The 16,337-nt window shown below is 41.4% G+C and overlaps 2 protein-coding genes across 2 annotated transcripts; both read left to right on the forward strand.

Annotated features, from left to right (window-relative positions):
- The first annotated feature begins 483 nt into the window (after positions 1 to 483).
- On the forward strand, positions 484 to 7,748 carry plpp6 (phospholipid phosphatase 6). The gene is made up of 2 exons (XM_020631864.3): positions 484 to 1,164; positions 4,191 to 7,748. Exons 1-2 carry the CDS (start codon positions 672 to 674, stop codon positions 4,556 to 4,558), a joined length of 861 nt encoding a protein of 286 aa, XP_020487520.1. The 5' UTR covers positions 484 to 671; the 3' UTR covers positions 4,559 to 7,748.
- Positions 7,749 to 7,873: 125 nt separating this feature from the next.
- On the forward strand, positions 7,874 to 15,331 carry LOC109982577 (flavin-containing monooxygenase 5). The gene is made up of 11 exons (XM_020631874.3): positions 7,874 to 8,013; positions 8,562 to 8,700; positions 10,807 to 10,995; positions 11,074 to 11,239; positions 11,446 to 11,588; positions 11,665 to 11,864; positions 13,816 to 13,951; positions 14,029 to 14,248; positions 14,324 to 14,396; positions 14,749 to 15,001; positions 15,106 to 15,331. The coding sequence occupies exons 2-11, from the start codon at positions 8,569 to 8,571 to the stop codon at positions 15,253 to 15,255; spliced, it is 1,662 nt and encodes a 553-aa protein (XP_020487530.1). The 5' UTR covers positions 7,874 to 8,013; positions 8,562 to 8,568; the 3' UTR covers positions 15,256 to 15,331.
- The last annotated feature ends 1,006 nt before the right edge of the window (positions 15,332 to 16,337 follow it).

The raw sequence follows: 16,337 nt of genomic DNA on the forward strand, positions 1-16,337 counted from the left end.
GTAACCTAAATTATTTTAATATTATCAGAAATATGAAAGAAATGCAATTTTTATTAACTTTTTTCTTTCTTACAAATTAGTTAAAAAGCAATGTATAGCTAAACTATTAATGTGTGCAAAGCCAAGCTCTAAAACTATAGAGACAACAACATTCAATGAAGCAATTTTGAGTCCAAACATTAATATTGCTATATTGCTTTAATTTATTATTGATTTACTAACCTACTGGTTAGACTAATAGTTGTTAAGACAGTCTTAAAAAGTAATAATAATTATAATAACTTTATTTGTATAGCGCTTTAAAAAAAAGGTTTAACATTGCTTTGACGATGCAATAAGAACCCAAGTCAAATATATTGATCGTTTTTGTATTATTAGTTGATTTTTCTTAGTTATACATTTTAATTCAAAAGTATGTATATTAAACATTTTTATCGAGGCAGTGCGTTGTCATGGAAACCGGCCCCGCGAACTGAGAAACACAGTTTCCCGAGTGTCTTTGCGGGTAGAACATCAAAGATGGCGGATTTGCTGTGTGTTTTAGGACGTGATGTGAATGGTGAGAACAGATGATCTGAAGGAGATACAGCACTGCAGAGAAACTACATCACCTCCTCCACTTCTCCCTCCCCCCCCTCCCTGGTTATCCCCCACGTTCACCCCCGGTCATCATGCCGTCTCCCAAAGCGAAGGGCCCGGCGGGCCGCAGTGGAGGCAGCCCGGTGCTCGGAGGCTCCAACGGCCGCTACGACTTCATGTCCCTGACGAAGCCTCTGAACCGCTCATCCCCGCCGCCGCTCCTGCTCCAGCGACAGGGCTCCGACCCCACCACCGCCCGCCTCCGGGCCTCAGAGAGCCCCACTCGGCGCCGGGGCTCCAGCTCGTCCACGGGCTCCGGCCAGGGGCTTCCGGAGGAGGACGGTATCCGGCTGAACCCTTCCTTCCTGCGGGTGGCGCTCAGCTCGCTTCTCGCCATCGACCTGTGGATGTCCAAGCGGCTGGGCGTGTGTGCGTGCGAGGACTCGTCGTGGGGGAGCGTGAGGCCCCTCATGAAGCTGATCGAGGTGTCGGGACACGGGATACCGTGGCTGCTCGGGACCGGGTACTGTCTGTATAAGAGCGACAGCGCCGCGGGACAGGAAGTAATGCTCAACCTGCTCATGGGTAAAATAAAATAAAAACACCTGCTGCATCTGTGTCTGTGAGGAAGAGGGGTGAGGGGTGGGGGCTGGCACCTGTCTGTCTTGGCACCACTGAGTGTCTGTTATGCGCAGCTCTCCTGTCAGAGCTCACAGGTGTCACCCTCTCTCCACCTGATGATCTCCTCTGATCTTCACACTCCTCTCCATATCTCTGTCTGCTGTTGTACCTGCACGTTTTCGCCTCCAAGGTTGTCATGATACCAGAATTTTAACTTAGATAGGATTCTAGTAAAAACCAAGCAATAAACCTGTTTGTTCCCACAACAACAAAATCAAAGAACTAGACCCAATATTGCATAATTTCTTGTTTTTAATTACCTGTTGATAGCAAACTCCTGCACACTGTCTAAATGGTATATTTAGCAATGCATGCATGCCAATTACCAATTATTGGTAATAACAAGCAAGAAATTACACAATACTTAAGTAACATTTATCATTAAAGTAACAGACTGTAATGTTTATCATTACTTCTTAGTCTGGACTCTTAACTGGAGGTGGAGGCTTCAGTAGAGGCGTTGACTTGTCTTATGTTAAGTTACAGTTTGAAGGGCTGTTTGAAGAAGCAATATGTAACTCTGTCACAGAGCGTTTAAGATTGGTTCCGCCGTCCAAATTCAAAACAGGTGTCTCCCCCTGACCCCTCCTCTCTAGAGTCAATGTGCACGTGGGTTGCCACACTGACGCTTCAGTGTTTAGCCAGCTCTGCATCGGTATTGAAACCTTTCTGTGTTCTAACTTCTCTCCATTTTTCAAAAGTATCTCCAATTTCCATCCTTTTACTATGTTTCTGGTCGTGGAGCTTATTAAAAAATGTTATTTTTATTTTTTTTATATTACAAAAATACTCAGTCTTTTTAGGTTGGTAGATTCGGTTAAATCTGAACCAAGTTTTAAATCTGATATTGTGAAGACCAGATGGCCTAGCAGTGAGGTTGCGTTCTATGTACAGAGGCTGTAGTCCTCCAAGCAGGTGTCCTGGGTTAAAAGCTGACCTGTGGCTTCTTTCCTGCATGTCATCCAAATTTTGGTATCATGACAACCCTGGTAAAAGACCTCTACTCCCAAAACTCTGCACAGGAGATGTGTGCATCAGTCTGTTCTTATTCTAAGACTCTTATGAAACAGTCTCTGAGCAGTGGCTGGTTGGAGGACTCTCTGCACCTCTCTGTTTTATGTTGAGTAAAACTGCTTGTGATGCTGTTAGACTGAAAAATGTATTTGAAGAAAGGCCCTTAGGCTCCTGGAAACTGTGCTGAATATATCCAAAAGTATCGCTCTCCAGTGTTCAGAAACTGTATAGAAGAAACGTAGTAACAGAAACAGGAACATAGATGGAGAAACCCCCTATGCTTCTCCAATTATTAATAAGCGAGATGTAGCAGAAGCTGTTTTTAGGGTTGGGGTATTAATCAGAGGATGATAGATGATTTCTTCAGGGCTACACAGATTATTAAAAATGTTGTATAAAGACTTGTTTTCCCAGCAAACATCTGTTAGGGATCATCATTCATTAATATGAATGAGTAAACCTCCCTGAGTGTCTGGTGGTAAACACAGTCTCTGCTTCTCTCTCTCTCTGCAGAAAGACAGGCTGGTTTAACCTGCCCGAGCTGTTTGTAACAATTAACAATGGTTGTTCAGGTTGTTCAGGTAAACCAGGTGGCACACCTTTTTTAGAAGGAATAAAAAAGAGGAAGTCAATGTTTGTTCTGGATATGTGAGAGAAAAAAACATTCCTTAATTCTCAATGAGTCCAAATCTATCAGGATCCGGCAGAGACGGTCTGTAATAATGATCATTTGTAGAAATAAGGTCTCTTACCCGGGTAACCTTCATGTTAAACACATCATAACATTCAACATCATAAAGAGAGACAGCCAAAGCTCTGAGTGTGGATTGAGCGCAGGTTGTTAAACCCCGAAAACAGAGAGTCTGCAATAATTCTGGCTTTCTGAAAAGTTGTAACATCAGGAGATCAAAGTTCCACATTATCACAAGGTCACATATTATGCAAAATACTCTTTACCATGTTTTGCTAACACTAATATGTGTCCCTAGCCTGTCAACAAACCCCCCAACTATAAGAAAAGTCCATCCTCTCCATCTTTTCCATGCTCCACTATTCAGAAAATGTCTCCCAGACACGCTGTTTGGGAGATTTTCCCTTTATGACATCAGAGCAGTAACCCCTCCCTGAGGTGGGTGACACTCCCACAGCTAGGTGTTTGTTCTGCTCTCTGAGTCTGCCTTCTTACTGTAAACAATTGCGTATGGTGCAAGAAAGCCCAAGCCACATCCCCTTCCACAGAGGGGCGTGATCAAACAACAAACTCAAATGATCAGGATGTAATTAATTATTTTTTGTCTTAAAGGATAAGTGTATTTATTTGAATGTGAAGTGTTCAGACTAAAACATTAACATGTTAAAAGAAGAAAGGCCACCAAATATGTAGTTATTTTTTCTCACACTGTGTAGAGATTTTAACGTCTAATGTTTTTTACCTGACAAACTCATATTTTGAGTGACATAAAAGCATGGTTATATAAAGTTTCTGTGGGAGTGAGGGGAGGTTGTCTCAAAGTTTGCTGCTGTATATATGACCTCCACCTTTTTTCAAGGAGCTTCAGTCAGCTGTGGGTGTGATGACGGAGTAAGTGTGGAGGTTTGAGAATTATCACAAAATATCACTACCATCCCTGTGCAATCTGTAAATGAAGAAAAAACAGGGGTTCTTTACCTTTTCTTAGCTGCAGTTGACATCAGACTCCCCTGTAGCATCACACTGGAGGTGTTGGATGATTTACCAGGTAATTCATTTTGGTATCAGATCTGTGCATCAGGTGGCAGACTCAACGATTCCCAAAACCTCTTAACTTCAATCCTGGTTCTAAAGAATACCATGATCTGTGTCATCTCTGTGATGAATGCTCTGTTTCTCACATCTCCCCTCTCCCTCTCCCCTCTCTCTCCCCCGTCTCTCTCAGGTCTCCTCCTGGACCTTGTCCTGGTGGGCGTGGTTAAAGCCGTGGTGCGTCGCCGTCGGCCGGCTCATAACCGCATGGACATGTTCGCCACCTTCTCCGTGGACAGGTACTCCTTCCCGTCTGGCCACGCCACGCGTGCCGCCATGTGTGGGCGCTTCCTGTTGGCTCACCTGGTGCTGGCAGCCCCCCTTAGGGTCCTGGTCTTTCTGTGGGCCGGCCTGGTGGGTCTGAGCCGGGTGCTGCTGGGTCGGCACAACGTGACGGACGTGATGTTCGGCTTCTGGATGGGATACTGTCAGTACAACCTGGTGGAGATGATGTGGCTGTCTCTTCAGGCGCTGCAAGGCATGCTGGGAATGGAAGTTTGAGGTCAGAAGCATAAGGAGAAGACATGAGGCCCGTCAAACATCCGTGTTTAGACTGAGGCAGAGAGAATATAAATATATTGAAAATAGTTGGAGAGGAACCGTCTTCTGACCAGAGGAGGGAGATTTATTCACATTTTAGTTCAGCTGTTTCTCACTTTTGTTTTTTACATGTAGGTTTTAAAAACATCTAATTTTAAACCATCTCCCTCCCCTCAAAGAAGCTTTAAGTTTAGAGTTTGATCATAAGTGAACTTGTTGCTGTAGGAGAGTGAATGTCTGAGATTTACCCCACACAGTTTCCTCAAAGAGGAAGAAAACTCAAAACTGAGCTTTATTAGAATCACCGGGATGAGCCAGGTTATGGTTCATAAAGATGAATATATGGGTACATAAATACTGTAAATCAATCATACTATAGTATAGTAGTAACAGTATCAGTTGGGGGCCACGTCTCTGGTTAGAGCCAGAACAGCCACCCCTTTACTTAATTTCTCATTCATGTTGCGCCTATGGAATAGCATTAAGGTAAAGCTTGCTTCAGGAGGACTAAGAGTGGATTTGATCATTCACACAGACCATTTCAAGCACAGTGCAATAATTAAACATTTACTATCAGAATGGTAATCATTCAACAAGAAGGCAAACTGAAGAGCAATACACACAAATCGACTTAATGTGAACAACACAAACTGAACAATAGTAACAGTAAACTAATGAATAGTCTAAAAACAAGTCTACCGGCAAACCCCAAGGCATGCTGGGAATGCTCCACCCACCATCAACCAACAATACAACCATCTAAAATATGGGCATATAAATTACTGGAAGGGTTGTTCAGTTGCACACTCACACAATAAATACATTATTTACATGATTAGGTAGGATGCATGATACAAAATGAGGACACATAATATGATTGACACGTTCAGTGAATTAATCAGTAAACAGAAGAAAAGATGTGGTTCTGTCCCACTAAAGGAACGGTTCACTGATCATTTCACTCTTATTTTGGTGTTAGAGGAGAGAATCTGAAATTAGCTTTGCCCCAGTTTTTAATCAGACCATGCTCCTGTTCCATCAAACTGATGTTAATATAACTTTATTATGAGCAGCACTGAGTCTGCTGATAACAGCCAGGTGAGTGTGAGTTCCCCCTTCAGCTCTGTCCACACCTGATTGCTGGCTCTCCCTCACAATGAATCAGGTATTACTTTAAAGAATCATTCCAAGCAGAGTCTGAAATCCTGAACTTTATATAGTTTTAATTTCACACTCCTAGCTGTGAAAAAACTCATAATAATGACATTTTTTATGTCTTTCATTCTTGATCTGACCTGCGGTCGGGTGAGTTTATTCTTTAGAGACATGTTTAAATATTAAACCAGGATGTTTGACTGCGCACGTCATTTTAAGCAGTTTTCTTATCATGAGTTTGAGTTCAGTTTGAGTTGTTGTGTAATTTCCTGGTTTGAGATCAGAGATCAGTGAGCTGAGATAGTTTTAAATGAGCTACAGGACAAGAATACATGAACATTCACTGAGACTTCACAGTCATAAAATAATAAAGTGACTTTATTAAAATATATGAATAAAAAAGTGTGAAGGTTCAGAGTTGAAGGTTTGATCCTGGAATGAACTCAGCTGGTTCGTGCGTGCGTAGGTTAATCCTTCACCACTCTGACTGTCTGCAGTGACGCTGTGTGTTACAATGCGTTCAGGGTCACACTCTGCACGACGGTGTTTCCAAACCCTCACACGCACTAACATTAATCTTAAACTCTAAATCACTCCAGCAGTCAGGATGTCGTTGATGTTCTGACGTGTTCTGACGTCAGCATGTTGATGAGTATGGGAGCCTCTGAGGGACACAGCACCTGAGCTGTTCACTGATTTTGATCCAGACAAAAAGAGCTGCAGAAATAAATAATGAGATGAAGCTTTACGTATATATCGGTTACTTACATAATAAATGAATCATGAACCGAGTCATTTCTGAGGAATAAGAAGTCACATTTCTCTGCATCCAGATTCTTAAACATTATTATTTTCTGATTTCTTTCCTCATCTCTGAGAATAAATTGAATAGTTTTGAAATGCAGACTGAACAGGACGCTAGCTTTAGGAAGCACTCATCCACATTCTTCTTTACCAACATCTGACATTTTATAGACCAAATAAAATAACCAGCATGGACGAAATAGTTGTCAGATTAACCGACAATAAATAAAAACATTAAATCTCATTGGCAGAAGATTTGACAATATCTGCACGGTGATCTACATCTCCCTGCAGAAACAGACTCACTTTTCATTTTCCACTGCAAAGATTCTGAATATGATTTATGTCTGTAAAAAGACAGCCAGGTGAGGTAATAAGACTTCATCCATGGGGGCGCCAAAATCGTCACAAAGTTTGTCAGCACCTTTAAGCAATAGATTATCTTGTTTGCAGCTCAGCATGAAGTCAGAGGATAACGAACAGTTCATCAGTGCAGACTTAAAGAGATTTTCTTACTTAAATATGTTTTTATTGTCTCATGAGAATCAAATCATGTCAATGACTGTTAAGCACACATGTCTCCTCACTGGACTAAAGAGATTTAAATGAAGTGTTGTTCGTGTTTTTGCACCTGAATTTGTTCAAAGTTTTCTAACATAATCATCATTCTAAACATTGACAAACACATTTGCACTTCCAGAAAAAAACGAACCTGTTCAGCTGTCTTTGCTCTGTGTAAATTGCTTTTTTCGTCTCTCAGCAATAATCCAGTTTTAGTTTGCACACATTGTATTTCTTGTTTTCAATCGGAACTTGCTGGACGCTGAACTCTGTGACCAAAAGCATTCTGTGATTGATCTTTGTGATGTTTAACATGTTGAAAAGATTAATATATTCATCACAGTGATCACAGAACACATTTTGCACATTCCACCCGCTTCTTAATCAGATCTTTTTATTTGTTTCTTTCAGCATGTTTCATCTGATGTTTAATATGAAGCTGAAATATTTCTCTGCACTCAGATCTGCCTGCTTATTACTCTTAATAATACTGTGTGTGGTAATTCATGTATATGAAATTATGCCTGTACAGTCCTGTGAGTACACTGTGTTCATGCTGAATGTGCTGATCAGTAATCGTCAAAGATTACACTGTAAAGATTTTTAAATAAATGGGGAACAAATGTGAAAACGTCCCCTGTTTTTATTTATTTGTATACGCACAGACAGAAAAACAGATAATCAGTGACTCTTCATCTTCCTCATTAACTCTGAACAAACAAATTGAACTTTTGTCGAGGTCAAACCGACTGATTTTTGTGGACAAAATGTAACTTGATATTTGCCTTTGTTGGTTTGGATTAGAGAGTAAAAAAAATAGCAACCTCCTCCGTATAAAAGTGTGAGCTCAGCCAACGCTCGTCCCATTTTACACAGTGATCAACGCGAGGATCAAGGTAAGACAAAGAGCACACACACATGTAGTTCTTGAAAATTAAACTGCAGATTTCTGCTGTTTCTAGAATATTTTGGCTAAGATCGATTGTATTAATATTTACAAGTGTGGCTTATTCATGTGTAGCGACAGCAGAGGGGCTTCCAAATATGCGTTACAGGTTAATTCCTATTTGGTAAATGTGTACAAAAACATTCAAAGTTTCAGTACAGAGCATGACAGGAACTAACTAAAATGACAGAAGTTAATTTGAGAAAAACGATTTGAAACCTGTTATTTAGCGAGATTTCAATTCTTTCAACTCAGTTAATTGACTGAAAGTGAAGTTAAAGTTGACTTTTAATGCTGATCCCCATTTTAAACTAGGGTTACAATGCTGGATGTCCAAACTAAATGTGGGAAAAGTCTCAGATCATGAGGTTAATGTATGTGGGAGTAATCCCAGGATAAGTCTGTAGTCTTCTCTGTAGGTTTCACAGACTGACAACATGAAAGGTGAACATGAGAATATGGGGTCTTTAAACTTTTTTTTTTTTTTTTGTCCTGCAGTTCCATCATGGTGCACAGGGTGGCAGTGATCGGGGCGGGGCCATCAGGTCTCACCGCCATGAAGGCGTGTCTTGATGAAGGTATGGAGCCGACCTGTTTTGAGAGCAGCGACGATATGGGCGGACTTTGGAAGTTCAAGGCAAGTCAACACAAAGACAAATTTATAAAAGAAGTTAACACAGCCCCCAGGTCTGAAAGGTGACACTTCTCTAAATCTGCATTGTCTCTTTTGTCCATAAGGCAGCGGCTTCACTTCAGTCCGATTGTAAAGAATTTAATGATAAAACGTAAACCTAACAAAACACAGAAGAATACATGATAAGAACACTTCAACACTATCATGCTTTCCTCCTTCTGGGTGGGACTTATTCACACTTTCCTCCAACCAACTCTACTTATCCGTTTGAGACGTGGTTATGTCATACATATCACTCACATTAATTATCCAATGCCTGAGTTATCCCCGCTTCTGACCAAACTCTGATATGAATTCCAAATTCTGATATATTGAACCCTATTTAACAGTTATCATCATCATTTTCAACAAACTTTATTTAATCTCAAAAATCATTGAGGTTTCCCTTTACAATTATTTCTTTGTCGTAACAATGCTTCTTGGCAATACATCTAATACCGTTGGAAGGCCTCCTTATTGATATTAAATAAAAGGGAAATAAACAGGATTTCCGATGGCATTCAATTTATTGCCAAAAAGCATTGTTACAACAAAGAAATAATCTAGCAAACACAAATGTCCTTACTTTTTGTGCAATCTTTTATATAATAAGAAACAGGTGTTTATCATGCCTCTGTGCCAGAGAAGATCAACAAGTTCTGTTTCACAGAATACATTGTTGAGCTTTAAAGGGATCTTCTGTTATGAGTCTAAGAGCAGATACACTGAGTCTGGAGATTTGATGGTGGAAGCAGCAGCATGTCTGTAGATTATATCGCCATAATCTTAGTTTGTTATAAAACCAACATGAATCCATCACACATCTGACAACTTAATTACTGTTTTTTCTGCACAGAACTTCTTCAGATATCTTTTATTGGAAACTCTGGACATTTTTGGCAGATCAATGTCTTTGGACAGTACCCTTTTCTTTTTCTCTGACCAAGTTGTTGTCCAATAGTCATATAATGTTCTAAGAGCCTAGAACTTTATCGGCCTGAGGGGAAATTTGTTTTGCAGTCAGGCAGGATGTGGAGGACTCTGTGTGATAGAGCTAAAGGTAAAGACAGACCATCAGTTTACTGCACACACAAGTTGAGCTAAAGGTGGCCCTATGGGACTAACAACAAACCACAAATTCACCCAATAAAACACATCATACACCTCACCAAAGTCAAAATGAAGTAGGGATTTACTAATCAACAAAGATCAACTCAAATACTAATTTAACTCAACACAACAACACAATCCCTGACTTAGGGGCACAGCAGTCTCAACTCCAAAAGCATCTTCTCACTGGTCTTTTAAGCTCTGAGGCTAGTTGTGGCTAGTTGTGCAATCAGTAGCTTCACCTGAGCTGGAGACAACAGAAGAGGAGAAGGGACAAACAGCACAGGGAACAACACACCGCAACAAAAGCATTGCTGTGCTTTTAACCGACTGCTTCTGTGCTATCATTGAATGTTAACTTGTTATCGATAACGATACCCAGGTACTTGGAACCCTGAATTTGATCAACAGTATGTTGCTTAATTTTCAGTTTGGATTGATAGTTTTGACTTCCTTACAAAATCAATACCCATGTCTTTGGTTTTACTGACATTTCAATTTACAAATGTACCCCCTGCTACATATTATTACCAACATTGATTCTTGAATATATGCCGATAACCCACCTCACTGTGAAAATTGACCAAATATATTGGCAACGTTTCCTATTTGTATAAGTTTGGACTGTATTTTCCTCTGTTCTCTGTATATTCTCTAATATGTGCATATGTGAAAATGGCTATGTCTGTAAGAGAAAGTTAACTTTTGCATCCTTTCGAGATGCCAAAAGAACTTGATAGGTCAGTATTTGCCGACCTATTGAATCAATCTCTCTCTCTCTCTCGCTCTCTCTCTCTCTCTCTCTCTCGCTCTCTCTGTCTCTCTCTCTCTCTGTGATATCAAAAGGTACCTAAGAATCTAACTTTTTCAAAAACCATATGGTTACAGTGATGGCACTCACTTGCCATCAATGCAAGTCTCTATTTCTCATGACTGTGATCTGATATGTGTCCTCTGCAGGAGGTATCAGAGCCGAACCGGGCCAGTATCTACCGCTCGCTCACCATCAACATCTCAAAGGAGATGATGTGCTACAGCGACTTCCCCATCCCTGCTGACTACCCAAACTACATGCACCACTCCAAGATCCTAAAGTACTTCAGGAAGTACGCAGAGCACTTCAAACTGCTGCAGCACATTCACTTTCAGGTAACAACATGACCACAAACAAAAACGTGAAACTTCTGTAGTTCCAAACTAATCTGTTGTATGTTTGTCATATTTTAGAAGTTGGTAAAGAGTGTCCGCCAGAGATCAGACTTCAGCCGGACGGGTCAGTGGGAGGTGGTAACCGAGGACAGAGACGGGCAGCAGCAGAGTCACGTCTTCGATGCAGTCATCTGCTGCTCCGGTCACTACACCTACCCCAACTTGCCACTCAAAGACTTCCCAGGTAAACACGTGTCTAACACACACATTTACAAACAGGAACACCTGGTTCTTACTTTTTGGTATAAGTAATCTTCAGTTTTGGCCAATAGTGGAGCTATTTGATGTAAAGTTTCAAATATCAGAAAAAAATATGGTTTAGGTTTGGTGTCAATTCATATCTTGGCAGCAGAGTACCATATTTTAAGAAGCCATTGTGGTGTGTTTTAGGAATCGAGTCGTTTGAAGGAAAATACCTCCACAGCTGGGACTATAAGGGCCCTGAGGATATGTACGGGAAGAGAGTGCTGGTCATTGGGATCGGAAACTCAGGAGGAGACATCGCTGTGGAGAGCAGCAGGGTGGCCGAACAGGTTGCAAGTTTTTTCTGACTCCTTTTTTTCTTCCTTTGTTTAAATACTCTGAGGATCACTGATGTTGGACTTGCAGGTGTACCTGAGCACTCGCACAGGTGCCTGGGTCATCCGTCAGGTTTCTGATGATGGCATTCCTGTGGACATCAAGTACAATACACGCTTCGTCCACATCCTGTTCCAGCTGTTTCCCATGAAATTCTTCAACTGGTTTGGCGAGAAGAAACTCAACGCCATGTATGACCACACCATGTACGCCCTGAAACCCAAACACAGGTAGGTGTTGTCCGAACAAGCAGGTTAATACCCTTTTTAGTCTGTGTTGACCTCTCAGGTTGATCTGAAATGAGACGGTCTGGTCTACAGAGGATTTCCTGTTTGCGTCTCCAGCTGTCTCTGTCCCTTACCTTTTAGATTTTGAATCATTGGATATGTTGGGCCACAAATTTTGCATGGGATGCTCACATTTGAAGTGGCCTTTAAAATGGTAAGTTCAGAAAGGCAGAGTACCACCTGCAGCGCCATTCTGTGGTGTTCAGAGGTACTGCTTGACTAAACTAAAGCCGGGTATATACTTTTTCATAAAATTTACGGCAACGCTTCCCCTTCAGAAGAATCTTAAGCATGTAGCCTGATGTGCACCGCCTCAAAAATTATACTACGTGTCAAAATTGCGCAGACCAAAAGCCCTGTGATTTGACCGCTGGGTAGCACTGTATTTCCTGCATTTACAACATTGTCGCCATTTAAAAAATTCTGCAGAAGGAGGAATGCTACAAGTCAGTGTAATCAACTGCTGTTTAATATCTATCAGCTCCAACTCTAACATAATACACACAGTTGCAATGGCCATGGTTTCCTGTACACAAACAAGCAGAGAATGTGGTACTGTAAAACCAAAAACTGGCGATATAACTAAGATAGAATTCACACTGCCCACTAGGGTTTGTAGACGGAGTATATCTTTTCAGTTTTGTCTCTTCAGCAAAGTTTTCAATTTCTACCAATGGGTAAAAGAAACGCTGAAGTCCCTCTCCGATGTCATGACATGTTAACTGGTCAGCATGTTTGTTGCAATGAAGCTCATTTTAGATACAGGCCGAAACGTAGCAAGCCGATCTACAATTCACTTAGCAGACGCTTTTATCCAAAGCGGCGTACATCGGAGAGTAAGTACAAAATAAGCAAGGACCTAGAAAAGAAGAAACCACATCAGTAAGTGCAAATGAACAGCTTTAAGTCAGATCCGACACACAGGTGCTGACAGGCATTGCACAGGCAAAACACAACATTGACAGCTTTTCTTGAGAGCTGTAATCAGTATAGGAACCATCTTAAAAATCGTAGTTATCAAACCAAACCATCGTGATTACAATCATCAATAATATAAAAAAACCATCGTCATCATCATCAGTAAGGCCGTAGGTATTCCTGAAAGAGCTGGGTCTTAAGCCTTTTCTTAAAGGAGCAAAGGGACTTTGCAGATCGAATGGAGTTTGGAAGTTCGTTCCACCACCGGGGGGCAACAGAGGAGAAGAGTCTAGTGCGTCTTAAGACCCTGTTGTGAAGGTTTGATCAGACACCTTTCATTGGCAGAGTTAGTGGGTGGGAGGGAGTGTAGACGTGGATTATATAGTTTAGACAAATAATTTTACCTGAGCTATTTTGTAGGTGTTTAATTGTCAGGTATTAATTGACATCTTGTCACCAATCACTGTTGAGTATTCATCCAGACAAAAATAATAATAAGAATTGATACTTTATTAATCCTGCAAGGGGAAATTCAGTTTTACACTCACACATAGGCCCAGAGACACACACATGCACAAACAGGAGCCTATGGACATGCATTAATGGAGAGGTCTCAGAGTGAGGGGGCTGCCCCCAGTGAGCACTCCAGACCAGTTTCGGGGTTCGGTGTCTTGCTAAGGCACCTCAGCAGTGCTGAGTAAGTGGATTGGCACCTCTCCAGCAACCAGGTCGATTTCCTGACTTGGTCTGTGCCGGGACTTGAACCGGCGACCCTAATTGTGTCTGAGTGTTGTTGGTTGCCTCTTAAATGAATGACAGCCTTTGCAGGATGTCTCTTTACCAATGTTCAAATCAGCAGCAGCCCCTTGACAATGAAATAAATAAACTCTTACTTTCTCACATTGTTAGAAGATTTTGCAGAAAATAAATAAAAATTCTAGGATCAATAGCATCCCCTTCTCTGTTGCTTTTGCAGACTCTTCAGCCAGATCCCGATTATCAACGATGATCTCCCCTTTAAAATCCTGTCAGGCTCCGTTATCATCAAACCAAACGTGAAGGAGATCCGAGGCTCCTCCGTGGTGTTCGATGACGGCAGCATTGTGGAAAAGGTCTGACAGTAAGTTGTCGCAAAGGATTCCCTAAACATCTTTCTACTTTTATCTCTGACATCTGTCGTCTGTTCCAGGTGGATACGATCGTGTTCGCCACAGGTTACGACTATGGTTTTCCGTTCCTGCCGAGCAGTGTTTTGTATAACTCTGGGCACCGAGTGGGTCTGTACAAACACGTGTTTCCTCCCAACATAGAGCACCCAACACTGGCTGTGGTGGGTTTCATCCACGGCCTCGGCGCCATCATGCCTCAGGCTGAGATGCAGGCGCGATGGGTCGCACGGGTCTTTAAAGGTGAGTCTGCATATCCAGTTAATATCGACACAATGACCACATTGCACTGTTTAATGTCATTCTTTTGTTCCTAAGGGGACAATCAGCTGCCTTCAAACAAGGTCATGATAAAGTCTGTGGAGAAAGACACCAAGGACATGGAGAAAAGGTTCAACTGTCAATATTTATTTTCCTAAACATTTGTACCTTTTATGTTTGAACCCCTACGGGGAAACATTTGCTTTTTTAAAGTTGAAGTTAACATTATATTTGGTCACATACGTTAAACATATTATACACTGACATTTAGTAAACCTACCAACATTTCTTGAGAATTTGCCGTTTGACATTTGCAGGAAAACCAGCATTGTTTTACAGTAACAAGATAAATAATTCACAATCTGAAGTAGACAACTGCATTTAAGTCATTATTACAGGAAAATAGAGCATAATGTATGGGCTTCTGTAGTAAACACTTTGGGTATTTTATATTAATATTCCATGTTGCATCATTTAAACAGCTACAATCTGTCGCGGCGGACCCCCCTTCAGGTGGACTTTGTCTCCTACCTGGACGACATCGCAGGAGAGATTGGGGTGCGTCCCAGTCTGCTGTGGTTGTTCTTCAAAGACTACCCGCTCTTTAAGAGGGTCCTGTGGGGGCCAGTCACCGTTTACCAGTACCGCCTGACAGGACCAGGGAAATGGGATGGGGCCCGCAGAGCTATCTTCACACAGTTGGACCGCATGTACCAGCCTCTGAAGACCAGAAAGGTGTGACATGAATGACTGTTTCATCTGCACTATTTTATCTTTGCATTAAATGCTAATTCTCTTTTATATGAACATTAAGTATGAAACATTTTCTTCTCTACTAGCTGAAGGAGCCCGAGGCCTCCATCACCGGCCGCCTGGTGAAGCTGAGTCTGACCGTCATGGCTGGTGGAGCAGCTGTTTACTACGTCCACGTGCATTACCCGACCACCTTCTCCACCCTGCTGTCCAAGCTCCGCCCACTAACCATCTGAACACCCTGAAACAAACAAACCTAGCGACAACAGCTCTTTAATGTCCTCTTGGTGTGATTAAAGGAATGAGTGTGAATTAAGTGGGCACATTTGAATGACTAAAGTTTTTAAATTTAAACTGTTTATCTTTTATAATCTGTTGCTAATGAAGAGGAACCAGAACACGACCTGCTCCTCTTTCAAATACTATGTTGTAAAGTATCTCAACCATGAGATGATTGAAAACATGCCCTGTAAAAGAAGATCCAAGTCTCAACATGTCCTCCTCTGAGATGAGAGAGTTTTAAAAAAAAATGTAGAAGACGTTCACAGAGTTTGTAGATGAAATTTGGTTCTCTGTGTGTGTTTGTGACTGTTGAGGTGTGATGAGCCGCTGCAGATGATCCAAAATGCAACAGCGCTACTGGTCTTCAACCTACCCAAAGCATTACACCTCCCTCCACTGGCTCCCAGTTACTGCTCGCATCAAATTAAAAACCCTACTGTTCTCTTACAAAACAGCGACAAAAACAGCTCCTCCTTTTCTAAACTCTCTCATCCAGGTCTTCACTCCCTCCCGCCCACTATGCTCTACAGGCGTCTGATCCAACCTTCACAACAGGGCCCTCTAACTAGACTCTTCTCCTCTCTCACCCTTGAGGTTGGAACGAACTACCAAACTCCATTCAATCTGCGGAGTTGCACCTTAAAGGAAAAGCTAAAGACCCAGCTCACTTAATGATAGTGATGATGATGGCATAAAAACAATGATGATATTTAGGATGGTTTTGATGATTAGAACTCTCAAGAACAGCTGTTGGAATGGAATTTCAAATGGTGATTAAAAATGAGATTAATTGAAACTAACTAATGAAATTTAGCAATTAATCGCATTTAAAAATAAGATAATTTGACAGCCCTAATTATTTTACAATATTAAACAGGTCAAACATGAGATCAACCATAGAACTAAACTCAGATCATATTTATGAATATACATTCCTGAACATACTAACTCTTTAATCTGAGTTTGTTTGAGTCTGTGTACACAGATGGACCGTTAATGAGTTTTTAGGAGTTTAGGGGCGTGTAAGGACACTTTT

The sequence above is a fragment of the Labrus bergylta genome, chromosome 6 (genome assembly GCF_963930695.1).
Source record: "Labrus bergylta chromosome 6, fLabBer1.1, whole genome shotgun sequence".
Classification (NCBI taxonomy): domain Eukaryota; kingdom Metazoa; phylum Chordata; class Actinopteri; order Labriformes; family Labridae; genus Labrus; species Labrus bergylta.

Bases quoted from the DNA above. Each gene is read 5' to 3' on its own strand.
- LOC109982577 (XM_020631874.3), top strand. From the start codon at position 8,569: ATGGTGCACAGGGTGGCAGTGATCGGGGCGGGGCCATCAGGTCTCACC. The intron at 13,952-14,028 runs GTCTGACAGTAA...CGTCTGTTCCAG, and splicing joins ACGGCAGCATTGTGGAAAAG to GTGGATACGATCGTGTTCGC. The intron at 14,397-14,748 runs GTTCAACTGTCA...TCATTTAAACAG, and splicing joins ACCAAGGACATGGAGAAAAG to CTACAATCTGTCGCGGCGGA.
- plpp6 (XM_020631864.3), top strand. From the start codon at position 672: ATGCCGTCTCCCAAAGCGAAGGGCCCGGCGGGCCGCAGTGGAGGCAGC. The intron at 1,165-4,190 runs GTAAAATAAAAT...CGTCTCTCTCAG, and splicing joins AATGCTCAACCTGCTCATGG to GTCTCCTCCTGGACCTTGTC.